At 36.8% G+C, this 23,986-nt stretch overlaps 1 protein-coding gene across 3 annotated transcripts in view; it reads left to right on the top strand.

The window, feature by feature from the left end:
* Positions 1–23,986, top strand: part of slc8a1a (solute carrier family 8 member 1a) — a 49,273-nt gene continuing 25,287 nt past the window's right edge. For 2 of the 3 annotated variants that reach the window (XM_081358077.1, XM_081358075.1), the window contains exons 1-2: positions 1–263; positions 6,092–7,949. In XM_081358077.1, coding sequence (XP_081214203.1) covers positions 6,130–7,949 — 1,820 coding nt within the window. In that variant the 5' untranslated portion in view covers positions 1–263; positions 6,092–6,129. Of the gene's footprint in view, positions 264–4,435; positions 4,699–6,091; positions 7,950–23,986 lie in introns of those variants that run through there. The other variant, XM_081358076.1, reaches the window with a different exon arrangement.

Genomic DNA, 23,986 nt, shown 5'->3' with positions numbered 1-23,986 from the left:
ATCTTGCACGTGTCTGTTAAGGACAAGAAGCTGGCAGATAGCAGAGCTTCACAGACAGGGTAGCAAGTGACAGGCTCCGAGCACAGCCTTGTATGGAAGTGGCTGAGGGAGAGGAGAACGATAAGCAACAACCCAACTATGCTGTCCATGTTTAGAGGCGCTCACTGGGCCCACCAGGCCAGAAACAATGCCCGTTTAGACAGGTTATCGGCCACCGCTCCTCTCCCTAGACAGTCTCTCACAGCACCACAGGGAATACGGAGGTGAGTCCATATAGGATTGATTGCTTCAGGGATCTCTAGGTAGGCAGAGTTGCATTCTAAGCCATTCTTTTATTGGATGAATGACTTATTATATGGCTTAACGACCGTTAAGGTGACATCATTTGCATGAATTAATACATTTCTCTATTTTGGCATCATTTGCACTGGGATCATAATTGTTTATTTTGATTGTTGCTGTGTGAAATGTTCTAAATGATCAAATTTCTGAATGCTTATGCTACGTCATTAAGTAAACAACAAAAAAGGAAATGCCATTAATATTACATTTCTTGTCGAATTATTTGAAAAAAATCATTTTTGCTTATTACTTGGAAGCAAAAGTTAATTTAACAGTTGCCAAGTGCTAAATAAGAGTAAAATCGGCCTTTTTGTAAATAAAATGTTACTTGCAAGCTGGCCGTTAGCTTTATTTGGAACTGGAATATAGTGCGTGGTTTGGATCAAATTATAAGATGATAAACTGATGCTCACTAATGTAAATCAGGTGTCTTTTAACAACGTTTAATTTCAATGGAAAACTTACCTTCAGAGGTTTATCAAGGATGCCTAAAGAAAATGTTGGGTCCAAAACTAAATTTTGTTTCTCCAGAATTTGACATTAGCCTCCAAAAATGAAAATATGAGGAATAGAATCTGAAGATATGGTATAGTTTTACCAAGAAATTGAAATATTAACCAGTTGTCTTTTAAAAAAAACTTACAGGGATATCCATTTGTGGTTCCTTTTTTAACCTGCTTGGAAGTTATATTGTTTTAGCGGAGACAATGTTTTTATGGTGTGATTCAGACTTCATTCGAAGCTGATTTTCCATTTAAGGGCCAGCGAGTTGCTTTGCCAAGGCAAACAGAGGAAAAGTCAGTAAGAAAGGAAAAAAACAGCAAAATGCATCATCATCATCCAAGCTAATGTTTAGATTCAAGGAATTTCTACCAAAACTTACTCTCAAACTTTGAGCCCAGTATAGCTCAAGCCAGTTCTGACCTCATGTCAATGAGGTGAGAGTTAGGAAAAGTCTAGCTCTTCCAAGACATGACTACAATACATTGACATACTGCCCAGGAGCAAGTGACAACATACTGTTGCTTATTTATTTATTTGCATTACGGTGGACAGGTTTTGTTTGCCAGGAGGTCAGGCATAAGATTCGGGTATGCCTGTGGAACCCCAAGCACAAATAGTCATCTTACAGAGAGAATAACACACCTCACTGAGTCAACGGTGAGCTCACTCCGTCTCAAGGCCTCCCCTCCTTATCTCACAGCTGTGGAGCTAGGGGAAAGCAGCCCACAACAGCAAAAGCCTCAAGATGTAAAGTTCACAGCAAGCTGCATTCGGACATTTTGTGTTTCCTTCTGCGTAGGACACATTTTGAGGCTGAAAGATCATGTGAAATGCAGAGTAATCATGTTATTGGCATCTTTCTGTATACATGTAATGAATTGTTCTTATGTAGACTTCTGGAAAATGCTATTTAGGTAAAGCTTTTAAGTTGGCATGAAATGGAAGTTGCGATAGTCTTTTCTTCACTTCTGTATATAGTAGGCTACTAAAATTATAATACTAAGATAACTAAAATAACTAAAATAAAAGGCTATAATAGGCTACTAAAATTATAATACTAAGATAACTAAACGAACTAATATAATAAGTTATATGCTACTAAAATTATAATACTAAGATAACCTAATATATTTACTGAATCACTTTGTGATTGGATGTGAATTGTGAAGCATTACTTATTAAGATAATCTTTACTCATGATCTTTACTCCATTTTCTATTCTGATTTTTGAGAAAATGAATTAAAGCATTGTAAATGGAGCGAAGAATGCTACAGTCTTACAAACATTGCAAAAGTCCTTATAAATAAGAATTGTCCATTTTGATTTTATGGTGACTTCAAATAAAATGGATTCATATAACACATGCATGTCATAGAGGTTAAAATTCATACTGATCCAGCTGGTATACATCAATTCTCTTTTTCGCTTAGACACTTTGGATGATGCAGGATGTTACTTTTTTCTTTCCCATCTCTTGCATGCGTGTATTTAACCAAAATGTAATCATAAGTCAACTCCCAAAACCAATTACACACAGATCACACTTTGTACGAGTATGCAAGACAACCTCTATACTGTATACATGCATATATTTGCATTTCCGTTGCTTTCTGTCTGCATTGTTTCCGTCTGGGAGCCATCGGCAAGGCACAATAAGAAACATGATTCAAATTAATGGAAGCCCTTCAGGTCATATTGGTCTAACGCAGGGAGACACATCACGACAGAGATCACGTCACTGGCAAATGTGACCTGATGGCATAACACTGACTCAAGATAGGGCACAAAAGTGTCTTTTCCGCAGTAGTTAAGTGACAAACACAGACAAGGAGCTGCATAGCATGGCTCAGTACTAGCATTTCTGTTGAATGCACATGCATCCCAAAATAAATATTGTAGCCTTGAAAATGCACAATGATTAATATGATCAGCAAAACAGCAAATTATTTATGTAAAATACAGAAATTATTTATATATAATAAGCTACAACAATGTATAATACTAAGATAACCTAATATATTTACAGAATTTGATACTTTGTGATTGGATGTGAAACTTTACTTGATTATTATGATAATCTTTAGGCTACTCATGATTTTATTTACTGCTCCATTTTCTTTTCTGATTTTTTGAGAAAATGAATTAAAGGAGAACTCCGGTCAATTTTAACATTGAGCTATTTTTTTGTACATTTGGAGTGCTGTCAATACAGAGAACAACGACAAAAATCGGTGTTGCCTACACCGAGTTTTTCTATTTTTAAAATTTGCACCCTGTTGAAGTCCAAAGTAGTCGATTGCCGAGTTCACGCGCGTGATCATAGGTAACTAAACCTATGCGCGTGAACTCGGCAATCGACTACTTTGGACTTCAACCGAAAACAGGATGTAAACACAGGTATTTGCGCTGGCTTAAATAACATCATTTTTATACATATCTTTCACATCTACTGCAGTCAGATTCACTCGTGTTCACTCTGAAGGAATCACTCACATGACCTGTGCACTTGTAATGACACATGAAGGATGTTAAGAGGCTAAAAGCAGGTTTAAAACTTGCCCCATTGAAGTCAACAGGGTGCAGATTTTAAAAATAGAAGGGGGGGGGGGCTTTCATTCAGGGAGCGGCAAATTTAAACCTCGGATGAGGATCAACCAGAAAGCTTTGTGTGAGACACGGGGAAATATTCGCCAATCGCTTCCCAGACAGCTAGCCAACATTGAATAAACATTGTTTTCCCATCTGAATCATCATTATGGTTGATATTTAAATTTCAATGCAAAATAAATTTTTAATCACCATTACCAATATCAATGAAAACCTGGTGTTATTAATGTTGATGGCAACAATTATGGCATTACATTTAAAATTAACATTTAATTTGATTTCAACGTTGTTTCAATATTAAAACCGGGTGCAAAATGATGTAGAATCAACATCAGAGTTCGATGTTGATTCAATGACTTAATGTTGACAACGGAATGTTGATTTAACATAGTTTTAATGACTGTTTGCTATCTGAGTTAACAACTAAACCAGAAAAACGTCTTATAAACTCTCTAATATACCTTAGCAACCGTCTTCAACGCCCTAGTGAGCACCTATACCTTAGCAACCGTAACTTATAGCAACGCCCTATCAACTAGAACATTCACTGCATGTTCTTTCTTCAGAAAATGTGAAATTATACATTTATCACATTAAATGTTGGTTAGTTGTTTTTTTATTGTAGGCCTAATTATTTAATAAATGTTGATTTAATTTGATAGGTAATCGAAGGTAAATATCGAATTTATGTTAGCCTAATTAATCAACTAGAATGTTAAAATATGCCATCAGAAAGGTAAACATGCCTCTAAAAATCACATCAAGGGGATAAATGTTACTTCTTAATGGAAAATGTAATTTCTGACTTATCTTTTATAGATAGAGTAGCTAGTATAGAGTTGTGTGTGCTCTCAGTGTGTTATCAGCACATGGGGGTCTGGCACGAAGCCACTGCACTTTCCAGCCATCCGAACACAGTCTCCCCTCCTCCGGTCAGAAATGCGAATCTGTACGGAAATCGGAAAATATGCTTGCAGCACTAGGAAAAGTAGCCTACAACTCTCCTCCGCACTCTCTCCATCTGCAGCTCTAAATGAATCGCGTGTCTCACACACAGCTCTCGTTACCGGAATGATTCAACTCCTGGAGGATGAGAGTGAACGGTCGCGGTACTTTGCAAATGAACGCTGCCTATAAACGGTCCGGTTGACTGAGGTTGTTTAGCCGGAATCTCGGAGCGTCACTACCACAGCTGTATCTACATGTGGCGGCTTTCACATCTCCACAGCATTTCATTTTAAAAGGTACATCTTAATGTATTTTGGACTTTATTATGTTTACAATTTTTCAGACTGTCTGCAGGTGTATGTAAATATAGTGAATGTATTTGCCATGGATTATTGTAGCCTAATATGGGTGAATAGGGAGTAATTGTAAATTCATTGTAATTGTTTTTTATTGAGAGCACAGAGTTGAGATGCAAATGTCTAGAGCAGTTAGTTCAAACCCAGTTAATCAAATCTTTTGCACATCTTTCCATTCAGAAACCCTTTTTACCAAAGCTCTTTCTGCAAGTCTATTGCACATTTATGACATGAAAACCCTGTTCCTTTTTTGTTATTTACTTTCTGAAAAAAAAAACAAAAAAAAAAAACCCCAGCCTAAGATGGTGTACTGGTTTGAGATGGTCCCACATCCTGGCCAAGCTGGTGTTCAGGTGGTTTACCTGTCTGACCTAAAAATTGCATAATAGCCAACAGATCATCTTGACCTGGCTCGGCGACCTGTTTTCTTTCAGTGGGGTTATTATAAGATAAAAGATTAATTTGCATATAATGAAAAATATTTTTTCAAATTGTATAATGTGTTTCTATTTGATGCAAAACAGCTGTTGTATAAATGTGTTTGTTGTTTGAATGATTCTGGTATGCAACATAATATCTGCCTGTCTACACCATTATCAACCAGGTCATCAACTTTAGGATAATTAATTAGCCTAATTAACAGACACTCTTTTCTTACTACTCTTTTAAATTTCACACAAGGAAGAGTACAGGCCACAGGTAATCTCAGCTGCACTTATATTCAGTACTTAAGCACAACTGTGAACACCTTATTGGTTTTATAATACAGTTTTGTAATATATTTCAGACAAAAATGTATCTATTAGTTTGTATATTTCTTTTCCACCAAAGAAAACGGTTAGATTAAACATTCGTGTCACCAAGCAGCTTGCAGTCTAAAAACCGGTCTGGAACATATAAGTGGAGTTGAGTGACAACGGTTACACTCCCCCGCTCAACACTTTCTGCAATCACTCTTGGCCAACTCTTTTTCAGGTTTTCCATTTCCTCGCTGTGTTTTCCTCTTTCCGAGCGAACATGGAGCTAGAGAAAACACTGATGTTCTGATTTTAAAACAAAAAACATTTCTTGCTCCAAGCAAACTCCGCTTACACTCGGCATTGCTTGCATACTCAGGTCTGGGATGTTGTGAAAAAGCACAAGCATGTATACAAATGGTGAAACTTCCCAGTGCCGTTAATGTAAACTGTAAATATCAGATCTCTCTAAACGTTACTCGTCCAATCAAATTTGAGCATCAGAACTAACTGTTGTTTCGTTTCTTGAATTCTGTTCAACCATTTTGCTGTTGTGTCATTCTTAACAATTCTCCACACTTTTTCTTCCCTCACAGGCTACGGGAGAGCAGGAACAATATACCTCACTAGGAACATGGGCCAATCTGGGACTTCATACTGTTTTTCTCTCGCTCTAAACCTCATCATCTTCCTCTTAGTTTTCTCCAATGAGCTTATGCCAGCTACTGCAGGCGGCTCTAAAACAAGCTTAGATGTAGATACTTCTCCTAACGAAACCTCTTCACACGATGCATGTGGTGGTAGTTTTGAGTGCAAAGAGGGAGTGATCTTGCCAATGTGGATGCCGAACAATCCGTCTTTTGGGGATAAGTTGGCCAGAGCCACTGTGTACTTTGTTGGTTTGTTCTACATGTTCCTGGGGGTATCCATCATTGCAGACCGCTTTATGGCTTCCATTGAGGTCATCACATCCCAGGAGAAAGAGATCACCATCAAGAAGCCAAATGGAGAAACCACAACCACTACTGTTCGTATTTGGAATGAAACCGTCTCGAATCTTACTCTCATGGCTCTGGGTTCATCAGCCCCAGAGATTCTGCTCTCCGTGGTAGAAGTGTGTGGACACAACTTTAACGCAGGCGAGCTAGGCCCAAACACCATTGTTGGAAGTGCAGCTTTTAATATGTTTGTCATCATCGGCCTCTGTGTCTCTGTGATACCAGAAGGAGAGCATCGGAAGGTCAAGCATCTGCGGGTGTTTTTTGTCACCGCCACTTGGAGTATCTTTGCATATACGTGGCTTTATCTGATCTTGGCGGTGATTTCCCCAGGTATTGTGGAAGTCTGGGAGGGATTGCTTACTCTTTTTTTCTTTCCAATTTGTGTCCTTTTTGCTTGGGTTGCAGACCGCAGACTTCTTTTCTACAAGTATGTGTACAAACGTTACAGAGTCGGAAAACAAAGGGGGATGATCATCGAGACCGAAGGTGAGCCGGAGGTCCAGTCAAAGGCGGATATCGAAATGGACGGCGGGATGCTTAACTCTCACGGCGAGGAGTTCTTAGACGGAACGGTGGATATTGAAGATAAAGACATGGATGAGGATGAGGCCAGAAGAGAAATGGTAAGGATATTGAAGGAACTGAAACAGAAACATCCAGAAAAAGAGATGGAGCAGCTGGTTGAGCTCGCCAACTACCACGTCCTCAGCCAGCAGCAGAAGAGTCGTGCTTTCTATCGCTGCCAGGCCACTAGACTTATGACTGGTGCGGGTAATATACTAAAAAAACATGCTGCGGACCAAGCCAGAAAAGCACTTGGCATCCATGAACTTCGCTCAGAAGTCTCAGATAATGATATTTCGTCCAAGATTTTTTTTGACCCTGGCACATATCAGTGTCTTGAGAACTGCGGAACTGTGGCTTTGAATGTAGTACGACGTGGCGGCGACTTAACTAGCACTGTTTCGGTGGAGTACCGTACTGAGGACGGCACTGCCAATGCAGGGTCTGATTACCAGTTCACAGAGGGTGTTATATTCTTCAAACCAGGTGAAACTGAAAAGGAGATAAGAGTGGACATCATTGACGATGACATTTTTGAAGAAGACGAACACTTCCTGGTCCATCTCAGCAACGTCAAAGTCATATCTGAAGGAACCGACAATGGGAACCCAGGCGCCAATCATGTGGACACATTAGCTGGTCTTGGCCTTCCTTCAACAGCTACTGTGACTATCTTTGATGATGATCATGCTGGCATCTTCACATTTGAGGAACCAATGGTTCATGTCAGTGAAAGCATTGGTATGATGGAGGTGAAGGTGGCACGTACCTCTGGAGCCCGTGGAGTAGTGGTAATACCCTATAAAACAACTGAAGGCACAGCAAAAGGTGGAGGAGAGGACTTTGAAGATACTCATGGTGTCTTGGAGTTCCAGAACGATGAGATTTCGTAAGTGCATTTATTTTCTTTTAACTATTCAGTTAGAATGTATTGCATTGTTGTGCCAAACGGCAGACAATATCATGGATGGCAGTTCTTATTTAACAATTCAAAAGGGGAATCAACATAATCTTGTATAGTCGAAAACCCTAGTTAGTGTTCAACAATAAGGATGGCACACTTTCCTTGAGTCAGTTTTAGGCCAGGTGACCGAACTGTCACTTGTCCTATTGGATTAGCTCTATCTCTTGCATTTTTAAAATGTGTAAATGGATTTTATGGCTTCCAAACTTAAACATTTGGTTTTCTGTGACATATGGAGATGATTGTAAATTCTGCTTGTCCGATTTTTCAAATAGGTAAATTATCTGGCTGATGGTAATTTTTTGCTGCCTTGGTGTTTCCTGTATAATTATAAATTGTATAATTTCTAGCTATTATTATAAAATTCCTATGTGAAGAAAATTTAACATTTTATGGCCTGACCACATGCTGTTGAGCCCTAAAATAGTGTAATTAAAAATGATAAATTCATCAAAGTCTCCAAGTCATCCAGATGATTTTATCTCCTCAGTCTTTGTTCTTTATTTGCCCACAATATGTTTCCTCCCTTGATATATCTGTTGGCTGTTTTTTTTTCTTCCCTTTTTTCCTTTGCAGCCCTCCTTTTGCTTTCTTTTCACACTCTCATTTCCCACAAGCTGTGCTCACTCTTATGTTTCCATTTTGCTCAGTTTATTTCAGAATCTCACATTAATAAATAGTTTTTTATACAGCGTCTACTCCCAAATCTCCCAGTACTGCTTTAACAGTGGCTTTGACATTGTTGTACCCATTGTATTCGGCAAAAGTGTGATTTAAGGAAGTGCATTGATATATGGTCTGATTTACTGTATATCATTATTTTATCCATAAGTCATAGCAGTTGCATGCATTTCCACCTCAAATTTGGGCCTAATGTTCTTAGAGTGGCATGCAAAACTATTTAGCGGGATCAGAAGAGAGTAAGAGATACTTTTATTGCTTGAGGTGATTAAGTTCCTCCCATAACAGACCTTTGACACACAATAAAGGCTTTGACAAATGTGGTCCTTGAAGTATGAACTGAATGAAAAAGCATCTGGTTTGGAGTGAATGAGCTAAGTAGAAGCTTTCCACAAGTCGGATCTGCTTAATCTGTGTAGAGGCATGCCACAGAATGTCTTGGATTTCCAGAACTGCTCATTTGGTTGACTAATTACATTTCCATAACCGTTGCAATGCTCGACATGAGCTTGAGCTCCATCGCTAGGGCTTCTGGCAGAGAACAGGCTCTCCTCACCAATCTCGTCCTCTTCTGACACTTCTGGCACTCAGCCTCAGATCATTTATTGGTATGATCACATACTTGACAAGGTGGCCCGAACCCCAGATATTTTCCATGACAGGGAGGATATAATGATAACAGATTTACTCAGTCAAAGATAAACAGCCCTGAATTTGCTCCAAGATCTTGAAATGGAAAAGCTCCCTTACTTGTGCTTATTTTAAGCTGATTAATGGGAAGACATGAACAAATGTAAACAGAGTTGAACGCATTGCTTTGAAGTAAGCAACCTACACCACGCTGATCTGGCTATGCCTACAGATGGAGTACCATATATGGGCATCTCGGCTCTGGATCCTGGATCCTATTTGGAGACAACTGGATGATTTTATATGGTGCTACGTCAAATCAGTGTCCTTTACTCTTAATTTAGATGGAATCAACCATTTGCATTCTTTTGCAAAAGGAAAGTCTGGCAAAAAAATAAATGATTTGCTTTTAGAGGTTAAAACAGGCCAGCTGAAAAATGATTTAGTACAACCCATTTTGAAAGCCAAAAAATCGTATCATAGATTTGGCACTAAGGATGTCAATAAAGAAGTGAGATGAATTAGGACCCTAAGACATCTCAGTGTTGGTAGTCAATTTATTTGTGTACACTGAAGTAGCCTTGTTCCCAGACTGCTACATAGCGTCAGCCCACATCTGGTACGCATTGAATCCACATGTACCAGATGTGGCCCGGATCTGGGACGATGCTATGTTGCTGTCTGGGTTTTCTCTTACTTGCTTTGGTTATCATTAGAGTAAATCTATAACTGGCCACTAATCACATGAGCACAAAACAGTCTTAAAAACACTAGAATTTAGCACTATAAACACTAGTTTGAATTTGGATCCCTGTTAATGATGTATTAGCAGCATTGAGTGTTTCTTCCTGATGGGGGGCTGTCAAAGACATGAGCAATCCATCTGTGTCCTCTTATGGTTTTGTCATGCAGAGTAATGAATAAGTTTTAAATGTTAATCTGACTGCACTTTAGGGCTATGTCCTTGTTTAGTAGCATAGTGTAGTTTATTTTTTATTTTTTTTTACATTTCCTCAATTCGCAGAGTAACAAGCAAGAATGAGTGTATTGCCAATGATCTTGTTAAAAGAGAAAGAATGAAATTTAGACATGGGAAAAGGGGGGAACAGTGGAAAAGACAAAGAACACAGAAATAGTATGTTAGGCATGTTTATCTTGGCTTATGCGAGACTGGACTTCACATTAACACTGTACATGGAGGGAACAAAATCTCCAGGGGGAGGGAATTTCCATCAATACAAGTTGGAAAATTCCGTATAGTATTTACATTCGTCTAGGCTCTCAAAATAGTCAGGAAAAACACTACAATTATTTTGAAATCCCCCAAGATATTTTTCTTTATTCACAGGCAGAGATTGTTTTGAATTGGTTAGTTTTTTGATTGGTTAAAAAAGTCTATTGATCGATTCTATTTCCCCCGTCTACTGCCTATCACATATTTAGATTTTTTTTACTGAGCTCAAGGCTGTTACATATATTTCAGTGGTGTCTGTCAGGTAATAAGGATTTTTAAAGTGTGGCCTTCCCTGAAAACGCTTCCAGCATCTTTAGTTCGGTGAATTTTACAGTCAAATGCTTAGTTAGGGTCTTCAATAAGACACTGCGACATGACCTTTGTTGTAAGGACACACTATGTCCATGTGCCCTCATGCACAGTTGCCAGAGTTCTTGCCTCTGCCTCCGGCTAATTAGATGACTCGTTCAGTGGTCACGTGACACTGACAGTGAACCTTGGGCAGTGCATCTCAAATGAGCACTCTGAAACAAAGTGAAAAAAATTTACTGTCCGCAACACTGCTTTAAACTCCCATATTTAATATAAAGGCAACGTTTCGACCCTGCTGGGTCTTCTCTGAAACAAAGACACGTGGGTGTCCAATCTTTTATGTTCAATTAACTTACTTAATTGAGGCAAACTTTTTCATGCAATTAAATTAAGCCTTATAGACAAAAAGTAAATACTTGTTATTTTTACTAATTACTTATGGATTTTGTAGTCTTGTACAAACTTAAATAAATTTAGCTGACTAGATGCAATGAAAATTACATAATGCTTCTCTGATAATATCATTATTCATCTTGGTACATTTTCCCCCCTGTTATACAAAAATAAATGCTGTGTGTTGTTTCTGTACATCCAGTTATGGGCAAAAAACTACTCACTGTGTCCCAATGTGAATGGATTAGATAAACACCCAAAAAAGTATTGCATGATGTCATTTCCAATTGTGTTACATAAGCTTATTTTAACTAAACTGAACAAGGCACAGAATCCTTTTTTGAGACTATGTTTCTCGCTTTTTATTGGTCTCAAGAACTATGTCCTGATTCTAGAAGAGAAGGAAAGATGCTCCCGGGTTTATCGTTATGTTTTTGGAGCTTGTCCTTCCTCCCCCCAGTCGAGGAGGAGAGGGCACACTTCTGTCGCTAGAGTTTTCTGCCAGCTTAGAGCTGCACAGACAAACAGGCTGTCAGTTGATTTCATGTGACTCGTTGCACAAGGCAAAGATAGAGTCAGCCTCAGTGCACCATTAAATCACTGCTCCCATCTCTGCTGGGAATATTAATCATATTAGGTAGCCCCTTTTGGCCAGTTATTATCTTATGATCATCTATGACTAATTCAGATTATTTACAGAGGTTTCCGTGCCTGCCGAACGCTTGTGACTTTGTGTTGTACGTGTGTTTTCGAATTTTCATTAGGAGATCAGCCTTTTTTTCTGAAACATCTTGAAGATATAGGTTTACAATAAAGCCTTTTAAATATGAGGCCTACATGGGGAAGTACAGTAGAGGTCGGGTTGTGTAGCTTTACATAACGTGATAGTCATGGCATTAATGCATTAAATGTTTATGACACCGTACTGGCGAGAATGCTCTTCCACTTAAGGGAGGTCATGAAAATTTGATTAAATATGGAAAATGTGCTTTTTTTCTGGTTTGATGACATGAATCAGCAGTTGGCACACAGAGAGCCATCCACTGTCAGAATAACCCTCGGTGTCCCTTAAAGGCGAGTTTGTTCTTAAAAGATCTTGGTGAATCTCTGAGCATTACTTCTGCCTGTTTAGTTTAGTTTACTTCATTCGTAATGAAAACAGTACATATTGAGTGATGGTGATTGTTGGACAGAGAAAGTATTGTGTTTATGTTCACAAACCATCACTCAAAATTAAAGGTGCAATAGGTGATTTTCTACAGATTTTTTTTTTTTTGTTATGCTGGTTGAAAGTCTTCTCATATCCTGACAGCAATCACTATGTTAAAGGGTAACTCTCGCCAAAATGCAATCTAGGGTCTTTTTGTTAATCTACCTGAGGCAAACTTTTGTTTAAAAGCATAATTAGAATGGAAACGCCACTTTTAAGTTTGACCGTATTTTCATTTTCGGTCAAATTGCCTTTTGAATGGGAGTGCTTCGGGCACTTTTATGATAGCATCAAAAATCGCTATTTTTAAAACACTAAGAAGGCTCGACACCAGGGGCGTCACTAGGCCCTTTTTAGGGGGGCTTCAGCCCCCCTAAACTTCTGCCCAGCCCCCCTAAAAAATATTTGATTAATATATTTTTTATCGCTTCAGTCCCCTTTAAAAAAACTCATTTGAAACGGCGGCAAGCTGCGTCAAGTTCCGGCTCCTCCCCTTATCTGAGTCTGTTTGGATTTAGCGCATTTTTCAATCTGCAGGGGCGCCGAGCAGAGCGAGGTGTGTCGTGAGTGCATTTATTGATAGATTGCTATGATATTACATCTGCATCGGTGCAGTTCTTTGTCATTTATGCATTGCAGTTTACATAATGTTACTGGAGCATTGGGAGCAACACGGGACGGTTCGGTTTCTCATCCAATACCAATACGTTTCGCTGCGTTCACCTCATGGTTCACCTTCAGCCCTTATCAGTGTGATAGTTGTTTTTTTCTACAAAACAAAAATGAAGCGATTAACACCCATGAAAACATACTTTAGAAAACGATCATGATTTATTTTAATTTACTTTTTAAACTTTAAAACATATTATTTTGTATTTCGTTATTACATTATGCTGCCATGCACAGAAATGATTAAAGACACACATCATTGTCTGAAAGCACTAACGTTAGATGGCCTTGAGAGAGAAACATCATGTGGAGTTATTTTGTTTTGTATTAATAAATATAGTTTTGTATATATATATAATATAATAATGTATATATATATATATATATATATATATATATATATATATATATATATATATATATATATATAATATAATAATGTATAATAATTAATATAATATATAATAATATAATAATAATATAATAAAATATAAATATAATAATGAATCAGTAGAAGTGTATACATATATTAGAGTAAGAGTAGAGTAAAGGGATTTGTGGTTTTCTTTTAAGCACTTGATTTATAGAAGTGGCAAATTGATAATTCATGTTGTTATTTTTAATAAATAGAAATAAATATAGAACAGATTAATCATATTGCCAATAGACAGTTACATTAATACACGTTTAGCTGGTTAGTTAAATGATTTGAAATTAAATAGATTTTCACGGGGTGACTTGATGAATAACCAACCGTATTGTTGATTACAAAGCTTAAAAAATAAAATAAATAATTTATATTTCATTGTAGATGGACTTAGTTACCTAGCTTTCCTGGTAGCTTTGTCTGAGAAAATGATTCATAAATCAACCTATCAGTTGACCCTATGTTTACTTTTTCACTGACAGACAAAAATTAAAAGCCTGTATCAGTCAAAGCTCAGCTTTAGGAGGGGAAAAGACAGAGCAAGATAAAAACAAAGAGAAAAAGAGTGTGATGCTGATGAGGTGAGAAAAAAAACAGCTGCCCGCACATGGTTTTAAAGCTATTGTCATCCAATTTTTTTGGCCTTCAAAACATCTTAAAATGCACATATGTAGATCAGAGAAATCAAAATTTTCTCGGGGGAGCATGCCCCCGAACCCCCCTAAATACCTCACATTCGAGACCTCAGTGATTATATAACCCTGCCATATGCATGTTACTGGATGAATGAATGAAACTACTTAATAATGAGCATTAGACCATAAACTAACTTTTTTTTTTTTTTACATCATACCCTCATTGGGGGCTGAGCCCCCCTAAAATTAAAATCCTAGAATCGCCCCTGCTCGACACAACATGAAACTTTGCTCGAAGTATCACCAGAGGCTCTACACATGAACTTGAGCATTGAGAACATTGTTTGTGTGCACAGAGTTTACTAAAAAGAAAGATTTTTAACAACTCACTGTGGCTGTGTCCACCCATTTTGACAGTCAAAAATAGTCTATCTCTGAATGCAACGTAACAGGGAGGAGAGTAAAGATGGAAAGCTCCTAAAGCTTAGTTCCATATAAATTCACGGACAATTTGTTGTTTTGTCGTTAGTGAAAATCAATATTGACCTTGTATTTGAAAAAGGATCCTCATATAAGAAACAATACTAAAATTCAGAGTCAGTTCATTCGTATTCGGAGATCGACTATTTTTGACTGACAAAATGCCGGCGGACACAGCGACAGTGAGTTGTTCAAAATCTTTCTTTTTAGTAAACTCTGTGTACACAAACAGTGTTCTCAATGCTCGAGTTCATGTGTAGAGCCTCTAGTGATACTTCGAGCAAAGTTTTATGTTGTGTCGAGCCTTCTTAGTGTTTTAAAAATAGTGATTTTTGATGCTATCATAGAAGTGCCCCAAGCTCTCCCATTCAAAAGGCAATTTGACCAAAAACGAAAAAACGGTCAAACTTAAAAGTGGAGTTTCCATTCTAATTATGCTTTTAAACGAAAGAATCCCTCAGGTAGATTAACAAAAAGACCCTAGGTTGCATTTTGGCGAGAGTTACCCTTTAAGCGGTCTAAATGTATTTTTATTCATATATCTATATCTGTGGGAGGTGTAGGACTATAAAATGTTCCTTCAATCAATGCATTCGGTCCGAATGAAATGATGGACTGTGTTCCCTGTCAGGTTACGTGTGTTTGCGTACCACTGCGGAGCCTGTCCATGCAGACATCATACGTCATCAGCGTTCACGTACGCTGTGCAGACAAACAGCAACAACCTAACTTTCCTTCTGACAACTACAAGTGGCACTGGCAAAGTTTAAGAGATACTTTAAAGTTTCTCACCGGTGAATGACACATCATGTAATAACGTTGTCTCTGGTCGTCTCGCTTCTGGTCTCTGCGCGTTCATGTGTTTTGGAGAAGGCCTGGCTTTGGACGGTGATTTGCAGGGAGGGTGGGATCGTTTGCTTTCAATGCTAGCAGGCTAAAGTTAGCATTTCCCAGATCACCTATTGCACCTTTAAGATTTCTTTGTCACTACATAACATGTAGCACATACTTTGCGTTTCCCTTTAGTGTTTTTTTTTAAACTGCTTATGCTAATAATGATAGTGACATGCAGCAATAAATCTGATTGGCCTCTTCAGTGGACCCTGTCTTTGAAAAGTAGGAATTTTTATTTTATTTTATTTTTCAGTTTATTTAAAAAAAAAAAAAAAAAATAAAAATCTGCAATATTTACCAAGAATTCATTATAAAAATACACAGTGCATATATTTGTAATTAACAGCAGACGGATTGCAGCCAGGCTGCTATATACAGTATATCACTCTATCACTATTCCCCTTCACGTATGATAACAAATATGGTGCTTAAAATTAGAGCTGTGGAAAATCTCTGCAGAATTTCATGGTGAGGAGTCGAAGAGAATGTTAACAGTCATTTGGCCCACATTCATTCAGCTATGTTGTTGTCGGCATAGAACATTTTTTGGGTCTGAAAATGATTTTCCTGACAGGTTATGGTTCAATTATTCTTATTGTCAGACCAGCTTTCAACCTGAAAAATGACTTCAAGAGGTTCCATATATGCTTTCAACCCCCCCCCCATCTCTCTCTCTCTCTCTCTCTCTCTCTCTCTCTCTCTCTCTCTCTCTCTCTCTCTCTCTCTCTCTCTCTTCAGTCTCTCTCTCCTCTTACTATAAGGTTCTCCTCTTTTTCCCCCATACTTATTTGAACACTTGCATAAACTCCATGATGTATTTTCCATGACTTCTGCCTAACAGCAACACGAGGGCAGGCAGGAAGATGGGAAATATCCTCCTACAAACCATGGAAAAATGGATCACAATGACAGACAGCTATGTTTTCTTGCATGTTTTACTGTAGAGAGGAGAAACTGGCTAAAATTAAATATATGTGGAAGGAGAGGAGAGCTCCGATCCGCCGTAACCTTTATTTCATTACGTGCAGAGGCCGGGATCTGCTCTCTGGCTCTGAGATATGTCCTAGAAGCTTCACACAGCAAATCAAATGGCACCCACACAGTGTTGGGGAGTAACAAACTAAAAGTAGCAATGCTAATGTAGCAAACTATGTTTTCATTAGTGTGAATGTAGCTCAGTTGTTTTTAAATCAGTGTAGCTTTGCCAGTTTAGCCAAGCTCCTTTTTCCAGTGAGTGGTGTAGTTGTACTGTATGAAACGCTACATCATTGTCACATTATATTGCGCAGACATCTTTATAGCCAAGTGAACTGACGCAAATGCACACTCCTGTCCTCCATCTCATGCAGCGTTCCTTTCAGTGAATCATTTTTTTATTCATTGATTTCTTTAAATAAGTTTGTATAAAAAGTGGCCATTTTTTTAATGCATCTGTAGTTTTTCAAAATTGGATAGTTTTATTTAATGCAAATATATTCAAGTTCATTAATTTGAGAGAACTGTTGAACTGTTTTTCATTAATATTATAGCAAAATATTTAGTTTACTGCAAAAGTTTGGAAACATTACTTTTTTAAATGTTTTTGAAAAGTCTCTTATGCTCATCAAGCCTGCATTTATTTGATTTATTTGAATTAAAATATTATTATTTTTTAATATTTTAATATTTCTTTTTTACTTTAAAATAGAATTAATTTCTGTGATGCAAAGCTGAATTTTCAGCATCATTACTCCAGTCTTCAGTGTCACATGATCCTTCAGAAATCACTCTAATATGCTGATTTATTATCAATGTTAGAAACAATTGTGCTGCTTAATATTTTTTATAACCTGTGATACTTTTTTCAGGATCCTTTAATGAATAAAAAGTTTTAAAAACAACAAAAAAACAGCATTTATTTAAAATAGAAATCTTTTGTAACAATACACTACTGTTCAAAAGTTTGGGGTCCGTCATTTTTTTTCTTTTTTTCAAATTAATACTTTTATTTAGCATGTGTTGAATTGATAAAAAGTGATAGTAAAGATTTATATTGTTCGAAAAGATTTCTATTGAATAAATGCTGTTCTTTTTTACATTTTTATTCAATAATGAACCCTGAAAAAGTATCACAAGTTCCAAAAATTTAACTGAGTATCAAATCAACTTATTAGAGTGATTTCTGAAGGATCATGTGACACTGAAGACTGGAGTAATGATGCTGAAAATTCAGCTTTGCATCTCAGAAATAAATTATTTTTTAAAGTCTATTAAAATAGAAAAACGTTATTTTTCATTTAATAAATATTTACCAATATTACTGTTTTTCTGTATTTTTTATCAAATAAATGCAGGCTTGATGAGCATAAGAGACTTATTTCAAAAACATTAAAAATAGTTACGTTACAAACTTTTGTCCGGTACTGCATAAGTGTGTAATTACAATATATACATTTGCACATTTCACTACCTTTGTAAGTGTGTATAAGTGACAAAAAAGGGTAGCCTGACAGTAGTCTAATTACTTAATATTATACCGTAGCTTGTATCTTTGTAAGATCTTGAAGTAGCTTCTCAATGCTGCACGCACAGCAGCAGATCTGCCACTTCAAATTCTTGTTAAATTTGTTGACTCCCATTATTACATAATATAATGGCTCACCCTTTTTTCTGCTTCCCTCTTTTAACTTCAAAACCTGAAAACCATCCTGCAGTGAGGCTTATTAGGGAGATAACATGGAATGACTGAAGCCTTCCGTGATACATATACTTTTATCATCCTCTCATCAGCTTTCTGAATGACAGATTGTGTTTTCATGCTCATTCGCTCAGGCGGCTGCCAGGCTTCCTGCCTGATATTCTTTTAATGCATTTCTCGGAGGGGGGTGGGGGAAGATGTGTGGCTTTAATTATCATCTCTCGTTATTGTCACTGTCGCCATCCTCATCACAGACCTTGCCAGTTTGTTGTGGAGGAGCACAGATTGCATTTAAGTAGTCCAAAATAATACCCTCTCAAGTGTATCCAGGAATAGGTCTTGTTTTCTGAAGTGCTGTTATTTCCATTCCGCTTCCTCTATGTCTCTCCTGATCTGTTCTAGGCCAGTTTTGTCCTTGGACAACATCAACAGTAAAAATTCAGGAGGGAAATGGATTTTTCCAGACAAATCTCCCTTTTAAGGCACGAGCTGCTTACCTCCGTTTGGGAGTTTTCTCAAGGCTGGTTCAAATCTATTGTGTCATTTAGTAAAATGAAGTACCATGGAGGCAAATACTGCAGTATAGGGCTAGGCAATATATCAAATATTCATAATATATTTGCAATCATTTTTTAACTGCTCATTGGGCCATTCAATGGCATTCAGTATTTGTACACTACCATTCAACAGGTTTTTATGGATTCCTTGATGACTAGAAAGTTCAAAAGAACAGCATTTATTTGAAAAGGAAACCTTTTGTAATCATTTTTGAACAATTTAATGCATCCTTACACTGTAAAAAATTAAACCGTGATTTTTACGGTAAAAAAACGGCAGCTGTGGTTGCCAGAACTTTACCGTCAAAAATACGGTAGCAACGTTATTGGTTTTACAGACTTAACTTAAAATTTACAGTAATAAACCGTATTTTATTATCTATAATGTGTAAAATGTGAATTTACCGTCCTATTTAAGTATTAATATCTGTTTTGTACCATTGTAATACACTGATAACCACCAATCACAGCAGTGATGAAAGTCACATGATCAATTAAAGCTCATCAGAAGCAGCTCTTCCCCAAGAAAGTTAATACTAATATACAGTATAGAAGCTACACAGTGTCATTCACACAAACATTAAACACCATCACGGTAACACACATGAAATTTTAAAAATGCCATAAACATTAATTTAGCAACATTAAATGTAACATAAAACCCTAATGTACATAACTGATTAGAAAAAACAAAGAAAACTATGAAGAAACATAGTTATTTCAACAAAAATACATCAAATGTGAAGTGTCACACAGGGAATTGTGGGAATGTCAATGTACGGTTTTTCACTGTAAATTATACAATGAGTTGTTCTTTTTCACTTTCAAAAACTGTAAAATTACATTAAATGTACTATTAGATCTATCACAGTTATTTACCGTATATAGTACGGAAACTTTCTGTTAACCAATTAATAGTTTTTCACTGTAGCATTACAGTCTTTTACCGTTAATATTACGATCATTTTTTACAGTGTAGTTGGATTTTTTTTAAATAATTATTATATGTTATTACAATGGTCCAAAATTGCTAATTTAATAAATATTTTTTTCTTAATTAATTTTTTTGTTGCAAATATTGTGAACATGCCTTGATTAACTCGATTTTTATTGTGCTTCAGCTCTTACGTTAAACATTTTGAATCTACTTTTCAAAAATGTTAGTTAAAATTCATAGTTAAAATAATGGTTCCTCTTATTAAAACTGAAACCATCTGTTCAAAGGCTTTTCAAAGCATACGCTTTTAGATAAAATTGGCCTATATATAAAATTTTATATCCATGGGTCTATAAATGGTATCCAACAATAGTGGACACTCTGACACTCCTGGTGTCAGCCAGAACAATTTTGAGAATTTTGAGAAATATGATAATATACTTATGTCTTTCTCCCCTCACAAAAAAAAAAAAAAAAGTCTAGCAAAATAATCACATTTGTAAATTCCTATTAGAAGCCAGTGCAGCAGTGTCCCTTAGGCCGGAAAATAAATTACTTCTGACTAAATCCAACGGCTGACTGTTGTCAGGCTGTGATGAATGTGACAGGGGACTTTTTAATGCAGTAAGTTGTTAAGGAACTTTTCCATATTTTCCACATGGGAATGACAACATTCCATCAGAAGCAGTGACAGAATGGAGATGGAATTATATTCTCCACTGGTTAATGGATGGATGACATTAGTGCCAGGCTTGGATGAAACGTATGCTGGCTTTTCATCCATCTTCTTTTTATTCCATTCTAGTTTTGAAAGGTTTTTCCTAACAAAGAAAATGTTCACTCTTTGCCCTTATAAATCAACTTGGCTGTTTATGAGCTTTCTCCTACCACCTTTTCCCTGAAAGGAGTTGACATCTATGCTTCATTTAAATCTTTTTTTGCTCATGTATCTTTTCCAAATGCTTTGGTTTAAATCAGCATTCAGCCCTGTCAGGCCTGGATTTGTAAGCGAGAAATAACAATATTTTGCATTTCTTAAGCCATCGGACAGATTAGGGTGAACGTGGTAGACAAAAAGAAGAGGATTAGGAATGTAACCTGGTTTTGAAATAAGCCATCTGTCCACCTGTCTTGGTCACACTGGGTTGGGTATTTGTGTTTCTGGCATATATGAAGATCTGATGTACATCATGTGATTCAGAAAAAACGTGATTTTAAAATAAATAATCACTGCACTGGGCCTCCAGCTCGAAGAATCCAGCTCCAGATTTCAGTAGAAAATGACAGATCCGATTACAAAAGCCATTGCGACTCCACAGGTTAAATTAGGTACAAAGGTCATGACACTTTTGCACACCTCAGAAATGTTAAACTGGAAATGATAACAATTCATCAGTCATACATATTTCTGTCGCCTTCATGCCAGGAGTAATCAGATGAAGATTAATGTCACCGCTGATTTATCTGTGATGTTCTATACCATAGTGCGTACGAGACACTGGATTTTATGGCCTTTTATCGTAAATCAACAAACTACTGTACGTCGGACACTACGTACGTGTTCCAAGATGGAAAGATTGTGTTACAAGAAATTGAGCATGTTAAGACGCCAGTAAATAAACAACTACATGTCCAAAATGATTCAGTATTTCAAATATTGATTGTATTGGACACCCACACCATTTTCTATGCTTAGCAAGATTCCCATGGTTATGAAAAACCTTGAAATATCAGAAGTTTCTTCATTTTTTATATATATATATTTTTTTAGATGTGTTAAAATGAAGTTAAAATGTAGCATAATTAAAGGGGACATATTATGCCCTTTTTCAAAGTCTTAATGTTGTTTTTGGGATCTACTAGAATAGGTTTTCATGTTTGAGTGTTCAAATAACACTTAATTGTTCACATATTTTACATTACGCACAAACGCACATAACTATATAGCCAATTCGTAATGCGCATGTGAACGCCATCAGCGTTTCTCACAGGTTCGCGTTTAAAGTCTGTGTAGAGAGAATGGTGTCGTCTTAGCGGCCGCTAATTTAATAACAAATGATCGTTGCGACGGAAACGAATCAATCAAAACTAACTTTAGCTGGAAAATAACTTTATTAAAGAACCGCTATAAAGCCAAAACAATCTTACCTTAAATTATACGTTTATCTCTGTAAAGCTGCTTTGAAACAATCTACATTGTTAAAAGTGCTATATAAATGAAGATGACTTGACTTGATTTGACATTATTTTACATAACAGCAACATTACGCACTAAAGAAAGTTGAAAATGTAAAAAAGCATAAGGAACTCATTAAATTGTCACATTTTTATAGTGAATATCCATTTTTCTAGTTCTGCTCAGCTCAGAAATATGTCATTGGTTGGATATTGCTTTTTGTGAATGCTCGTAGAGTAAAACATGGCCACAAGCTAATATGAAACAGTTTAATTCTTATTTAAATTCTTATTCAGTGATCATGAACGAAACATGGAAATTAATTGATCAAAAAGTGTGGAAGCCCTTGTTTGTGATGCTCCTACCGAGGATCTTTGTGTTTAAATTTGTAAGTTGCAAGAGAGATCTAGATGGATTGGTGTTGTTTATGCCATTTAACCAAATGATTTGTCTTGTCCAAAGGATTCGTGCATGTGCGTGTTTCATCAAAACTGAGGTCCATTTTCACAGTATGATGCTCCCTCGTCTCCATCAGTTGATTACAGCAGTACAGAGCATGACATTTCGTCTGACACTCTTTTCCTGCTGTCTGTTTGTCCCCAAGCAAAGACAGGCAGAAGTTCTTTCTGAAACACGCTAGACATTTCACAGCTGTCAAGTGCACTGTATAAACCTGATGAGAAATATCTGCCTGAAGAAGATAGACTCCAAAACTTACTGCACATACTGATTCCTTTCTTTCTACACAGACAGATGGGATGTAAAAAGGGTTTGACAAAAGTATCCGCCAGATTTGGGGAGCTGCTTGTTCAGTGCATCACATTTATATTTGAGCACTTTTGTGCCAAGTTTGATGTTGTCAAGAATGTTGCATGTGGACTTCTTGTAATGTTGTTGTTTAAAGTTACTGTTTTACTTGCCGTTGGGGTAACCCTTTATTTATTATATTTGTATTGTATTTTTATTTATTGGTTTCAGTCGATATAGATTTTCATTTGGATTACCTATCATCATTTAAAGTCCCCCTTTAGTCAAAATAGCTTGAATGTAATTACGCCCTTGCCTCATTAAGTACGCGGTTCTATGAATATGCATATTAGCCCCGTCTCCACTCACTCACACCAGCTCAGAGATCCACTCGTTGACGATCACACGTTATCCTGATTGGTTACAAGGTAGTTTGTGACGTCAAGAACACCAGCGAGATGTTTTTGGTTCACTGCAGTTTTAAGGAGAATATATACTCAACAAATAGTTATTTTGCCAAGGGAAGCTGTTCCAAACTCAGCTGCTCCCATGGCCCTGAATCTCCGTCTGTAGTTGCCCCGGGAAGAAGAACAGATAGACGATGTCAGAAAATGATCTATTTCTGTTGCTTTGATGACAAAAAGGGCAGTAAATTTAATAAACTGACATTTAAGGTTATATTTTGGATGTTAGTGGATGTGTTGTGTTTTCTGTATAGCTAATACTTGCTGAATGTTGTCCAATATCTTATATACTTTTATTGGGATAAATGGGCTGTATATCAAGGGTGTAGTACATTTTAGCATGTGTGTATTTGAGTGTGGCTTGTCCCAGGTGTTGTAGGCTTATCTTGTGTTGCAAAGAACACTCTAATCTCTAATCTCAATCTTAAGTTGCGCGTCACAGCTGATCAAATAGCCTTGAGCAGAATGTCTGTCATGAAAACGCAAATGATTTTATCTAGTCATTATCTAGTTTATATTTTCACCTTAAATGACATTGTCATCATTAACTCAGCCTCATTTTTGTTCTGAAGCTTTTTCATTCATTTTTCTTTCTTCTGTGAAATACAAATGAGATGTTAAGCATAATGTCCAAGCTGCTCCCATGCAAGGAAAGTAGATTTATGCACAATTATGATAAATTCCTTGCGCTTTTTGTCGTTTGTAAGTCACTTTGGATAGTATCTGTTAAATTACTATATGTAAATGTTTATGCATAAAATGTACCATAAAAGTAGTTCATATTCCCCAAAATTATGCACATTCTGCCTAAGATCTTCTTTTCACTGATAAAAGAAAGT

Source organism: Scardinius erythrophthalmus (genome assembly GCF_964197995.2).
Source record: "Scardinius erythrophthalmus genome assembly, chromosome: 25".
In the NCBI taxonomy this organism is placed as follows: Eukaryota; Metazoa; Chordata; class Actinopteri; order Cypriniformes; family Leuciscidae; genus Scardinius; species Scardinius erythrophthalmus.
This window is presented reverse-complemented; position numbering and strand designations above follow the sequence as displayed.